The sequence below is a fragment of the Oncorhynchus mykiss genome, chromosome 11 (genome assembly GCF_057628025.1).
Source record: "Oncorhynchus mykiss isolate SJ-2025 chromosome 11, ASM5762802v1, whole genome shotgun sequence".
In the NCBI taxonomy this organism is placed as follows: Eukaryota; Metazoa; Chordata; class Actinopteri; order Salmoniformes; family Salmonidae; genus Oncorhynchus; species Oncorhynchus mykiss.
The window spans coordinates 104,680-118,928 of NC_143032.1; the positions used below are offsets into that span (position 1 = coordinate 104,680).

At 43.4% G+C, this 14,249-nt stretch overlaps 1 protein-coding gene across 4 annotated transcripts in view; it reads left to right on the plus strand.

The window, feature by feature from the left end:
• The first annotated feature begins 3,068 nt into the window (after positions 1–3,068).
• The window catches only part of nktr (natural killer cell triggering receptor), an 87,198-nt gene continuing 76,017 nt past the window's right edge, over positions 3,069–14,249 (plus strand). Inside the window, exons 1-3 of one of the 4 annotated variants that reach the window (XM_036934656.2) lie at positions 3,069–3,276; positions 8,470–8,553; positions 9,861–9,935. In XM_036934656.2, the coding sequence (XP_036790551.2) occupies positions 8,496–8,553; positions 9,861–9,935 (133 nt within the window). In that variant the 5' untranslated portion in view covers positions 3,069–3,276; positions 8,470–8,495. Of the gene's footprint in view, positions 3,428–8,469; positions 8,554–9,860; positions 9,936–14,249 lie in introns of all 4 variants that reach the window. The other 3 variants (XM_090189200.1, XM_090189199.1, XM_090189201.1) reach the window with 3 other exon arrangements.

The following is a 14,249-nucleotide window of genomic DNA, read 5'->3' on the forward strand; positions in this document are numbered from 1 at the left end:
GAGTTGGATGACTGTTCAAAACGATTTTTCCCAGTCTGAGCAAATTTTTCCCCTCAAGTTCCCAATTGTCCAAAAGTTGGAAGTTGAAGATTTCAAAGTTCCCAGTTGTTTTGAATGTGGCAACGGCTAGCTAAACTCATGCACAGAAACAGTCATCTTGCACCAAATTGCGAATGTATGGGCCGTCAAATCAAAGGCACTCCGATATACAGTATAGTTGTTTTTAACAACAACTAAAAAAGTGTCACTTTCACAAGGTTGGAGTAATAACATGTTCAACTACTTAAGACATTTGACGCATTTGACATTGCACCTGACTTTAAAGGCGAGTTGAGACTCACTGATATTCAAATGACCTTGCTTCCTAAATAACTACTCAATATTATTTGTAGATCAGTCAGTCACTCGCCAATTGGCTCAAATCTAGGTTATGCATTTACATTTTCAGATTTTTTAAAATGTACTTCTCTCAATGGGCTTGCTCGACATTACAGCCGACATTGCAGGTGACTGACGATCTATAAATAACTTTGGATCATAAATAAATATTCATTATTATTTGTAGATGCTTATCATGTATTTGATGCTCTCAAACACGGCTATTGGCTTCCCAAACCTCAGCCAAGTCTGCTTGGTCTGTTTCACAAGAGTTCCCGGAAGTTTCGTGACTTTTTGCCTCTGGGTTTAGAAACTCTGTGGTAGTCGCGTGGTAAATAAAATAAAATAAAAAACACTGCTTGATCAAAACCATCTAACCTATAGAGCCCCACAGTGGAGGTGTCATGAAACCTAGCGGTCAAACAGGGAAATTGTTCCAATCGTTTTTCCCATAGGGAATGTTAGAAACACTTAAAACAAGGGCTGTGTTTTGTGTAGGCTCTACTCTGATTCGAAAATACTAATTAGCATCAAAGTACGCATCATGCAAGACTACAAATCCCTGCCAGCTCCTGCATGTTATATCTTGCTGACACCTTTGCTAACAGGTATTGTGTCAATTTAAAGCATGCACAATACAGTTCATAGAATTGCCAATTCAAAGACATTTAGTCAATTTATTAATTACTAAATTTAGCTAACATTAGTGAATCCAGAGATTACCTTTGCCTAGTGTACACAAAACATAGCTTTTATTTAATGTTTCTAAAATCCCCTATGGAAAAAAATGAATGGTGGAAAAACGATTAGAACCATTTCCTTGTTTGACTGCTAGAGCCTGTTCCACACACCCACAACTTTTCACACGCTCACTATTTTCTGTTCGACACACCCACTCACCCACACTCTGGCTGCTGCTACCATAAACTCAATGCTTCAATGTTTACACAAATCATACAGTATATAAACCCTGGATTGCTGATGCTATGTATTGGCCATTGAGAGGCTTTGAACCCACATGTCGGCCATATTGGCACTCCCCATAGGAATGAATGGAATTCTACAGTATTTCAGTGTTTCACTGACAAAATTACATGTATTTAAGTTTTTTTTGTAGTGGGGCCAGTAACATTACTAATGTCAAAAAATGTTAAGAAAATGTTTTGATGTTTTTTATTTTTATGTTTAGCTCACATAATATGTCAAAGTATTGTAACGACCCTGGGTTTATAAACGCGGAAATCGACCCTGCCGCACGAGCACGCTTTTGCGGCACAGTCGATAGCGCCCCGGACCTCAAGCTAGAAGGTTGAGGGTTCGAGGCCTGCTCCCTGCTGTTTCATTACAGTATGCATTAAGGTGTCTATAATATAATACACATGGTATAAAACAAATGTAGGCATTAATTAATGCATTTCTATAGCTTCCAAAATATTATATACAACGGTGAGGGAGTGCCAAGATGGAGGCACTACAGCTTCAACATTAGCGCCCCCTATTTGTCATCTAGTGTGTATATAAATGCTTTTACAGCAAGGGGCCAGGGTTTCAGTCTCGAAGCAAGCACAGTTTCGACTGATCCTACAGTTTTGCTTTGGTACTGCCGTTTAACTGACGCCCGGCCCAGAAAGCCAATTTCCATAGAGAAGTCAGATTTGGATAATTCCTAAGAACACACTTTAGTCATCACCTTTGTGCTCAAAACATAAATTAAATGATTCAAATAATTGCTGCGGAGCAGAGGATTTTTATTTATTTAATGACTCACAGTTAGGAGGATATTAACATTTTATATTCAACCAATGTTTGCCATGTTTTTGGATGACGTCATCACTGCTCCCTGAGTACACATGTGAAGTTGGCATGTGTACACCGGCTGCAACCTGGATGTAGACAGTCCATGAATGGTGTATGCAAGCGCGAGTAGATCACCTTAAACAATGGTCAGACATCTTGGACGCATTATTTAGTTATTTTTATACTGTACTTCAGTAGTTTACAGTGCTTCCTCTGAGACTTTTATTCCAAAGGCTGGTAGCCGCTTTGATTGATTTGTTATTTTCTATTGTGAAGAGTTGGGTTCCTACGGGATCTATTGATGGGTCGTTCGCGAACGAACGGCTCTTTTTTAAATGATATTTTTGGTTAAAGTCGGGAACCGAATTTCGTCGGTCAAATAGCCGTTCATTTGGCTCCCTGATTTGCATACCACTAGTACTGCTTTCTGAGTTCAGAACAACGTTTTTCTGCAGATAAGTTACACAGTAACTATCTAAAGAAAGAATAAATGGTGGGGAGAGCACCTCAATCTCGTCCACGCTGATTTTTTTTTGTGTGTGTGCGTTTCTGTATTATTATTTTATATTAATTTGGCCAGGTAAAAATGTATTTGTATTTTTTCACGATCTGACATCATGGTAGCCCACCTTCTGTGTTTAACATTTGAGATTTGCAATTTTGTTCATGGTTCTAGGTCGATTTTGAAGCATTTTTAACTAAGACCCTGCTCTTTAATGTGAACTAACCAAATGAGCCGGCTCACAAATACTCGAAAGGCTCATCCCTAACGAACTCGAGCGGGAAATACATCTTATTTTAGCTGCATTCACCATACAGTGTTAGAAGGCATCGAAACGGCTGCAGGGTGTCATGTAAAAAGTTACAACATGCCGTCACGATCTGAACGCCTCGGAACTAATTTCACGCTGGGAAGATTTTTAGCACGGACCTTTTTAACATGACACAGTCGATTGACTGATCTACAAATCACCTTGCATCAAATAACAGCTCATTATTTGTTGATCAGTCAGACAAATTACCCATGATACATTGCAGTTTTGATCCTCGCACACGGCTGTTGCATTCATACAACGCCCAGCTACGGTGCGCAGATCACAGGTAGGTAAAGCCTGCGTAGGTTGCTTCATCGAAACGATATTGTTTATTATTGTTTATTTTTTTATTAACGGTGGCATCTTGTCAACCTCTGGGAATCAATAAACAACCGATGTTGTTTGTTTAGCTCAACAAACGGCCTGGACATCGCAAGGTTAGCTGGCTTGCTAACTAACGTGTTAAATTGAGATTGCTAACGTTAGCTAGCTAATGTACGTGTGCTAGTACGGAGTAAACCAGCTTGATAAAACACATTCGTATCGTGCCTTTCCAAGAGAGCTAGATTGTAACAAACTGTGACAAACGCCATGGAGTCAGTCAACAACAACAGTCAGATCAGTCAACAACAGCAGCCAGATCAGTCAACAACAGCAGCCAGATAGCCAGATCACAGCCAAGTAAACATTGCATATCAAGTCACGGCGGATATGTCGATTTAGCAGGCATACTATGTGCTGGTACTATAATTGTTCAAACTCCAACACAAATGAACCTCGCAACCATGGCTCAGTACTTCGCAGTAGCTACAGACAATATCCTAACTGAAAGTGAAAGTAGGTCAACAATGGGCGCGACTGTAACTATCTTTAGTGTTTAATGAAGATGGTATTTTCCGGTCGTTGAGTTGAGTGCCTCAACGCTTGCTCTAAATCTAAACGCATCGCTCGCGTTACGGTTTTGGAAACAAGGAACATGTCGTTGATATTAGCGAGAACTAATAAAAACAAAGTTTAGTTATTGCAGCTTTTTACGGGGTTGGGGTTCCCACACGGCCATATTTTCATGTTATACAGCGCTTGTTCACGGAAAACAGACGGTAATTAACATCTGCATCTCTGAACACATGTGTGTAAGCGGAAGATGGATGCCACAAATGCGTTGTCACTGAAGTACCGTCTGCTCCAAATGTTAAATCCATGTACAGTAAATGTATTTTGCGTTTGTGAAATTATTTTTTGATACAATATGAAAGTAGAGGGCTTCATGAACCTTAAAGCAATTGAGAATTCATTCGTGTTTAGATGGCGTTTTGGGCTGCCAAAGGAGCCTAACGTTACTCCTTAATTGGGCTAGGGTCGACAATTTGATCAAAAACATTTGCCCAGTTCAAAAAGAGCCTATGGTGTCATGTAACTTGGCAAAGTGTTTTCCCTACCAATCTAGCAGACTTTCAATAGGATATGGACTAGTTAAATACAATAAAGTAGACACTGGGTCCTCCCTGGTATTCAAATCAATTTCCTTGTCCTCAAACCCTGCCCATTTTGGGTGGGGTGTCACTCTGTGTCCCGGTCAATCATGTTAAAAAATGTGAGCTAAACAGCCAAGCTGGTGTTGTGTTCTGTGTCCCTTACAGTGGGGGTCCCCCACATTTAATTTTCCTCTGCCAATAAGAAAAGTAACAAATGGCAAAATCACTAACCTATGCATAGGCTGTGTGAGTTTCAAGTTTGGGGAAGCACATTTTCACCATAACAATGCACCTTTATAATAAAGCAGTCCATGCATCATTGCGTTTGCAGACCTATGTAAGATAGCCTACTATTCATACTGTGATGAGTAGATTGGATAGTCATGATTTAGACTAACGCAATCACTGTTTTGCAAAAATACCGTTCAATGCATGGGTTTCAACTGCGGACTGGATTAAACTGTTTCCTTTAACGAGTCCGACGAGAAGGATATCCTGCTTTCACTGGAACAGGCCCAGATAGATCCACACCTTTTGTGTGAAGAAAATACGCAGGAAAAGGGGCCACAGATGGGACAGCCTTCTGAGAATCCGTAGAGTAACCTCGCACTGCCATCAGTTCTTCTTGCTAACGTGCAATCATTGGAAAATAAAATTGATGCTCTATGATTAAGATTATCCTACCAACGGGACATCAAAAATTGTAACGTCCTAACATCTTATGTTTTACCGAGATGTGGCTGAACGACGATACGAACAATATAGAGCTAGCAGTATTTTCCATGCATCGGCAGAACAGAGACACTACCTCTGGTAAGATGAGGGGTGGGGGGTGTGTGTCTATTTGTCATAACAGCCGGTGTGCGTTATCTAATATTAAAGAAGTCTTGACATACTGAGGTAGAGTACCGTATGATAAGCTGTAGACCACACTATCTACCAAGTGCTCTCATCTATATTATTCGTAGTCGTCTATTTACCACCACAGAACGAAGCTGGCACTAAGACCACTCTCAACCAACTCTATAAGGTCATAAGCAAAGAAGAAAATGCTCACCCAGAAGCAGCGTGTCTAGTGGCCGGGGACTTTAATGCAGGCAAACTTGAATCAGTTTTACTAATAATTGAGACAGTAGATCTAGCTGGTCTGTCATTATATAATAGAGACAGTAGATCTAGCTGTCATATTACAGTTCGTAGAAACATGTCAGACGATGTATAGAATCAATCTTTAGGATGTTTTTATCATAAATCTTCAATAATGTTCCAACCAGAGATTTCCTTTGTCTTCAGAAATGCAATGGAACACAAGCTAACTCTCTCGTGAACGCGCGTGACCAGCTCATGCCACTCTGGCAGACCTCTGACTCATTCAGCTCCCATTCCCCCCTCCTCCACAATAGAAGCATCAAACAAAGTTCTAAAGACTGTTGACATCTAGTGGAAGCCGTATAAAGTGCAATTTGACCCCATAGACACTGTATTTTTGATAGAAATAAGTTGAAAAACTACAAACCTCAGATTTCCCACTTCCTGGTTTGATTTTTCTCAGGTTTTCGCTTGCCATATGAGTTCTGTTGTACTCACAGACATCATTCAGTCTTAGAAACTTCAGTGTTTTCTACCCAAATCTACTAATAATATGCATATATTAGCAACGGTGCCTGAGTAGCAGGCATTTTACTCTGGGCACGCTTTTCATCCAAACGTGAAAATGCTGCCCCCTATCCCAAACAGGTTAAGGGATTGGCACCTTGCTTCATTGATATTTGACAGTGTAAGGACTATGCTCTGCATGAAAAATAATTACTGTGGATCAGGGTTGGTTGTATGTTTCCCATCATCACGTGAAAGATGCGTGATAAACGGCTGCCATGTCTTAACCTCTCTGGGATATGTGGGACGCTAGCACCTGGCCAAAAGCCAGTGAAAATGCAGAGCGCCAAATTCAAATAAATTACTATAAAAATCAAACATTCATGAAATCACACATGCAAGACACCAAATTAAAGCTGCACTTGTTGTGAATCCAGCCAACCTGTCAGATTTCAAAAAGGCTTTTCGGCGAAAGCAAACAATGCTATTATCTGAGCATAGCACCATAGTAAACAAAGAGAGAGAAGCATATTTCAACCCTGCAGGCGCGACACAAAACACAGAAATAAAAATATAATTCATGCCTTACCTTTGACGAGCTTCTTTTATTGGCACTCCAATATGTCCCATAAACATCACAAATGGTCCTTTTTGTTCGATTAATTCCGTCTATATATCCAAAATGTCCATTTATTTGGCACGTTTGATCCAGAAAAACACTGGTTCCAACTTGAGCAACGTGACTACAAAATATCTCAAAAGTTACCTGTAAACTTTGCCAAAACATTTCAAGCTACTTTTGTAATACAACTTTAGGTATTTTTTAACGTAAATAATCGATAAAATTGAAGACGGGAGGATTTGTGTTCAATACAGGAAGAAAACAAACTGTAGCTAGCTTTCTGGTCACGCGCCTCTATCTAACAGTACACTTCAAGTTACCCTCGTTCTGGATGGCCGTACTTCTTCATTACACAAAGAAAAACCTCAACCAATTTCTAAAGACTGTTGACATCCAGTGGAAGCAGTAGGAACTGCAAGAAGGTCCCTTAGAAATCTGGATTCCAATTGAAAAGAGAGTGACCTCAAAAACAAAAAACATCTGAATGGTTTGTCCTCTGGGTTTTGCCTGCTACATAAGTTCTGTTATACTCACAGACATGATTCAAACAGTTTTAGAAACTTCAGAGTGTTTTACTAATTTGCATATCTTATCTTCTGGGGATGAGTAGCAAGCAGTTGAATTTGTATCATTGAACGCGAAGACCAACAACCGCCGAAACATCTATTCTATAACAACATTGCTGAATGTTATTCTGAACAATCCATTCTAACCACGGCAGAGAGCTAGAGGGCGGACAAACTCTCCAACAGAAACAAACTTTCCAACAGAGATCACGACGACGCACTGAGCGTAAATATATATATTGATTGCAATTATTCCTGAATGAGTGAGTGTTCATGGACAAAGGATTAGCATTCAATTGTTATAATTATCACTTGGTAGTGTCTTGTATCTCAGTCGACCCCCACTTCCCTTTTGTCCACCAAGCCGCGATACTGGTTTTTCCCACCAGGGAACCTCCGCTATCATTTCCTTTTAACCATATCTACTGTTTGTTTATGCATTTCTGTGATTGATTGATTATTTAGTTAGTAAATAAATGATTTAAGACAATTGATGTATCGATAACTCATAGTGAAGACTGGGATCGTGCAGATAACCAACAATTTACGACGTTTGGAATGAGACTAACGTGAGGTAAAGAATAATTTATTAATTAGAAGATTAATTGATTGATATTAAAATATTTGAAAGTTTTATATTAGAAAAATTATAACTTTAATCTGAATATTTTCCTTGGTGCCCCAACTTCCTAGTTAATTACAATTACATAATTAAGTCAGTTCAATCACGTAATAATAATTACAGAGAATTTTTGATAAAAATAAGTCTTCAGTTTAATGATTCCAAAGACACGACAGGAGTCTGTGAGTCACTTTGTATTGAATAAGTTGGTGTCGGGAGCACAAGTGAATATCTCGAAGGCAATCAGCCCAACAGTCATCAGTTATCTCCATACCATGGTCTTCCTCCCAGGTCTCCTTCAAATGTTGTATTGATACAGAGTCATATGCTGTAAAGAGATCAAACTCTTGGAGCCAGGGGCGAGGTACATGAAAATATACAATTCGCGTGCAGGTGTAATTGCCTCAGTGGCACATAGTTTCGGAAGATGTAAAAGAAAGTTAGATGCGGGGAGATCGTACATTTCCCTCAACTGTGCAAATGTGGCAAAAATATTATTGACGTAAAGGTCTGCCTATAGTAGTAATGCCCTTTCTCTCGCTCCCTCCCCCTTTTCTCGCTCGCTCACTCCCCCCTTCTCTCGCTCTCTGCCTTGCAGGTGTCCCAGTCTGCTCTGTGGTCAGGATGGGGGTGAAGGAGCGTCCTCAGTGCTACTTTGATGTGGAGATCAACAGAGAACCAGGTAAGACGCGTCAACAACCACCCGGTGATGGCTCACTGCCAGACTAAGAAAACGCTGAGACAGGACTTTGCTGCTCTGACATTCTCATTCACGTTTTACATGTAGCCTGGGCTAGGCTTGTTGCACTATTGAAAGCTGAGACCAGATTTTTTTTTACCTAGTCTTTCGGTGACAGGCCCAACACTCTTATTTGAAATGCAATAGGATATTAAATCATAAAGCCAGAGCTTTAAATATCAACAGTAACTGTTTTATTGTGCTCCAGATTGGATGCGTGCCCTATTTACTGTTTTACTGTACAACCTACTGCATACAGTAACACTATATATACAGGGCGAGCTGGGTGGGTGTTTCCATACTCTGGGGAGGATGCTAGGCAGGTGTTGACATGATGTCCAGGGTGTTGACATGATGTCCAGGGTGTTGACATGATGTCCAGGATGTTGACATGATGTCCAGGGTGTTGACATGATGTCCAGGGTGTTGACATGATGTCCAGGGTGTTGACATGATGTCCCAGGGTGTCGACATGATGTCCCAGGGTGTCGACATGATGTCCCAGGGTGTCGACATGATGTCCCAGGGTGTCGACATGATGTCCCAGGGTGTCGACATGATGTCCCAGGGTGTCGACATGATGTCCCAGGGTGTCGACATGCGGTCCCAGGGTGTCGACATGCGGTCCCAGGGTGTTGACATGATGTCGACATGGTGTCCCAGGGTGTCGACATGGTGTCCCAGGGTGTCGACATGGTGTCCCAGGGTGTCGACATGGTGTCGACATGGTGTCCCAGGGTGTCGACATGGTGTCCCAGGGTGTTGACATGGTGTCCCAGGGTGTTGACATGGGGTCCAGGGTGTTGACATGGTGTCCAGGGTGTTGAGAATGGTAGTGACAACTAGGGCCGGGACCATACCAGTATCGCCATACTCGTTAGTATCATAGCAAAGAAACAAAACAGGAAGCGGATTGAACTTTTTTAGGAAAGCAGCCCCAAAGGTAGGAACTAGCAGGTTGTCACCCAGAGTCAAATGTATTTATTTTCCAAGCTAATCCATATACAATATTTTACATACAGCAGGTTTTAAAGGACCAAAGAGTGGTTTTATGTATTCAGTTTTGCCATGGAAAAAATTGTGCGATACTGGTATCGTCCCAGCCCTAGTGATAACTGCGATGTTGAGATGATTGGTCAGGTGCCATACTGCCATTAAAAATATTTATTGGCCAGAGAGACCTGTCAGCCCAGGATATGTTTCAGATTGATTCCTCAGTCAGGCCTAACAAATTGTTCTGTCTTTTTCAGTTGGACGTATAGTCTATCAACTGTTCTCCGATGTCTGTCCCAAGACTAGCAAAAACTTCCTCAGTTTGTGCACTGGTGAGTATTGACCAGACACAGCAGGTCTGGATGTTTCATCCTGTCTATGTATCCCCCACAGAGCAGAGTTCCAACTCAGTATTACATGAAGCCGATCTTAACCTCCACGTATGAGATGTATTAAATGTACCTAGTCTATAATGAACATCCAGTTAGACATCCAATACCTCCAATACCATGAAGACGTCTCTCCTTGGAGGAAAAGCTGCTGCAGGATGTGGTGAAACATCACTGTACTGAGACAGTAACAGCTGCAGCACTTCTGCCTGGAGGAAAAGCTGCTGCAGGATATGGTGAAAGTGCCACACAGTCTGTCCCTGAGATAGTGTTTCGGGATGAAGGCATACCAGTCTGAGTTACATGTATAATGTATGTACTAGGCATGTGTATTTTTCACTTATGTACCAGGCATGGCGTGTACAATAGTGGTGTGAACGTTTATACAAAACAAAAGCACCATTTTAGCCGGGACTCCTCTTTCCCATCTATACATTTACTCCTGTTTTAAAAGGGCGGTATTCCCTTTATAATGGGACTTGAGACACTTCACCTCCTTGTTAACTTGTAGATATTTGGCCCAGGTTTTCTTTTTCCCTGTTTGATTTTGGGAGCTTAATCTTCGTTGGCAGGTTTTAGTTAACATGAAACAAAGTATGCCCCTGGACTAATGAAGATGCCGTTTGCTTTCATCAAAACAATGTTTTTGTTCCATATTTCAGTGTGGAGCCTGCCTAAGTTTAGGGTGGGGGGTTGGAGCCTGCCTAAGTTTAGGGTGGGGGGTTGGAGCCTGCCTAAGTTTAGGGTGGGGGCTTGGAGCCTGCCTAGGCCTAGGGAGGGGTGGGGTGCGGGGTTGGAGCCTGCCTAGGTTTAGGGAGGGAGAGGGGGTTTGGAGCCTGCCTAGGTTTAGGAAGGGAGAGGGGTTGGAGCCTGCCTAGGTTTAGGGAGGGAGGGGGGTTGGAGCCTGCCTAGGTTTAGGGAGGGAGGGGGGTTGGAGCCTGCCTAGGTTTAGGGAGGGAGGGGGGTTGGAGCTTGCCTAGGTTTAGGGAGGGAGAGGGGTTGGAGCCTGCCTAGGTTTAGGGAGGGAGGGGGGTTGGAGCCTGCCTAGGTTTAGGGAGGGAGGGGGGTTGGAGCCTGCCTAGGTTTAGGGAGGGAGGGGGGTTGGAGCTTGCCTAGGTTTAGGGAGGGAGGGGGGTTGGAGTCTGCCTAAGTTTAGGGTGGGGGTTGGAGCCTGCCTAGGTTTAGGGAGGGAGAGGGGTTGGAGCCTGCCTAGGTTTAGGGAGATTGGAGCCTGCCTAGGTTTAGGGAGGGAGAGGGGTTGGAGCCTGCCTAGGTTTAGGGAGGGAGGGGGGTTGGAGCCTGCCTAGGTTTAGGGAGGGAGAGGGGTTGGAGCCTGCCTAGGTTTAGGGTTTAGGGAGGGAGAGGGGTTGGAGCCTGCCTAGGTTTAGGGAGGGAGAGGGGTTGGAGCCTGCCTAGGTTTAGGGAGGGAGGGGGGTTGGAGCCTGCCTAGGTTTAGGGAGGGAGAGGGGTTGGAGCCTGCCTAGGTTTAGGGTTTAGGGAGGGAGAGGGGTTGGAGCCTGCCTAGGTTTAGGGAGGGAGAGGGGTTGGAGCCTGCCTAGGTTTAGGGAGGGGGGGGGGGGGGGTTGGAGCCTGCCTAGGTTTAGGGAGGGAGGGGGGTTGGAGCCTGCCTAGGTTTAGGGAGGGAGGGGGGTTGGAGCCTGCCTAGGTTTAGGGAGGGAGGGGGGTTGGAGCCTGCCTAGGTTTAGGGAGGGAGGGGGGTTGGAGCCTGCCTAGGTTTAGGGAGGGAGGGGGGTTGGAGCCTGCCTAGGTTTAGGGAGGGAGAGGGGTTGGAGCCTGCCTAGGTCTAGGGAGGGATGGGGGTTGGAGCCTGCCTAGGTTTAGGGAGGGAGAGGGATTGGAGCCTGCCTAGGTTTAGGGAGGGAGAGGGGTTGGAGCCTGCCTAGGTTTAGGGAGGGAGAGGGGTTGGAGCCTGCCTAGGTTTAGGGAGGGAGAGGGGTTGGAGCCTGCCTAGGTAATTTTTCTAAAGATCTATTGACTCTGGGTATCTTTCCTCTCCAGATAAATGTGGTAACAGCCTGATTGACTTAAAATAACACTTTGGTAAAAACAATAGGATACATTGAAATAGATAAAGGAATTTGGATAAACTGTTCATTTTTACAGCATTAAACATTTTATTCGTTTTATTAGTTTTCATTTGCGCAAGAAGGGGAGCGAAATTTGCAGAAAAGAGCGCATGTAATGAATGAGGTACGTTCACTCCAAGGTATTTGAAACCAGAGCGGCTGAAAGGACAAGTCTGTCTGCTGGATCTCTAGCGCTGCTGTATTGATTGGGAAGCACTCACTATTCTGGAGATTCATCTTGTAACCGGAGAAGGAGCCAAAGTTCTCCAGAATAGAAAGGATAGAAGGTAAACAGGTTACAGGGTTATTTACATTGAGTAACAAATCATTTGCATACAATGATAACCTATGTTCAACTCCTTCCATTGTTACATCTTGGAAAGAGGAGGATGCCCGTAAAGCTACTGAACGGGGCTCAATGGCGATGGTAAATAATAAAGGGGACAGTCTCTGCGTGTCCCACGTACCAGTGCAGAATAATCACAACGGTACAGACATTGGCCTGGAGAGGTGTATGCAAGAAACAGATTCATCAGCTAAATTTGTCCGTAAATCCATTTTTAAGAAGAGCAAATTTCCTTAAGGAGATTACCACCTCAGGGGAGTTGGAGAATTGTTTAGAATAAATCATTTTAAACAGTGTCTGAATATTAAAAAATGAATATCTGTCCTTTTTATGAAGCCGGTTTGTTCTTGTGATATGAGTCCTGGTTAGACTACTTTCAGACGCCTTCACCAGCACCTTGACATCCACATTAAGGAGGCTTAGGGCCTAAATGAAGAACACGGTCTTTCCCCTTCATAAGGAGAAGCGCTATTGAAGCCTGTGCTAGGGTAGGTGGGAATGAGCCACGTTCAAGTGAGCCCTGGAGGCTTGCTGCTCTGCATTGACTTGATAGAGGGAAAAATTTCTTCAAGGCTGAGAGGAGAATCAAGGTAATTTGCAGTTTCAGCCAGGTCACCCAAAAATATAGTCCTATTCAAATCAAATTTTATTTGTCACATGCGCCGAATACAACCGTGAAATGCTTACTTACAAGTCCTAACCAACAATGCAGTTTAAAAAATAAGAAAAAGTAACAATTAAAGAGCAGCAGTAAAATAACAATAGCGAGGCCAAATACAGGGGGTACCGGTACAGAGTCAATGTGCAGGAAACCGATTAGTCGTGTTTATTGAGGTAATATGTAGGTAGAGTTATTAAAGTGACTATACATAGATAATAACAGAGTAGTAGAACCAGCAGCAGCAGTGTAAAAGAGGGGGGGAGCAATGCAAATAGTCCGGGTAGCCATTTGATTAGATGTTCAGTAGTCTTATGGCTTGGGGGTAGAAGCTGTTTAGAAGCCTCTTGAACCTAGACGTGGCGCTCCGGTACCGCTTGGCATGCGGTAGCAGAGCGAACAGTCTATGACTAGGGTGGCTGGAGTCTTTGACAATTTTTAGGGCCTTCCTCTGACACTGCCTGGTATAGAGGTCCTGGATGGCAGGAAGCTTGGCCCCAGTGATGTACTGGGCCGTATGCACTACCCTCTGTAGTGTCTTGCGGTCGGAGGCCGAGCAGTTGCCATACCAGGCAGTGAAGCAACCAGTCAGGATGCTCTCAATGGTGCAGCTGTAGAACCTTTTGAGGATCTGAGGACCCATGCCAAATCTTTTCAATCTCCTGAGGGGGAATAGGTTTTGTAGTGCCCTCTTCACGACTGTCTTGGTGTACTTGGACCATGTTTGCTTGTTGGTCATGTGGACACCAAGGAACTTGAAGCTCTCAACCTGCTCCACAACATCCCTGTTGATGAGAATGGGGGTGTGCTTGGTCCTCCTGTTCCTGTAGTCCACAATTATCTCCTTTGTCTTGATCACGTTGAGGGAGAGGTTGCTGTCCTGGCACCACACGCCAGTTCTCTGACCGCCTCCCTGTAAGCTGTCTCGTCATTGTCGGGCCTACCACTGTTGTCATTGGCAAACTTAACCTCTCTGGGATATGTGTGACGCTAGCGTCCCACCTGGCCAAAAGCCAGTGAAAATGCAGAGCGCTAAATTCAAATAAATTACTATAAAAATCAAACATGTAAGATACCAAATTAAACTACACGTGTTGTGAATCCAGCCAACATGTCAGATTTCAAAAAGGCTTTTTGGCGAAAGCAAACGATGCTATTATCTGAGG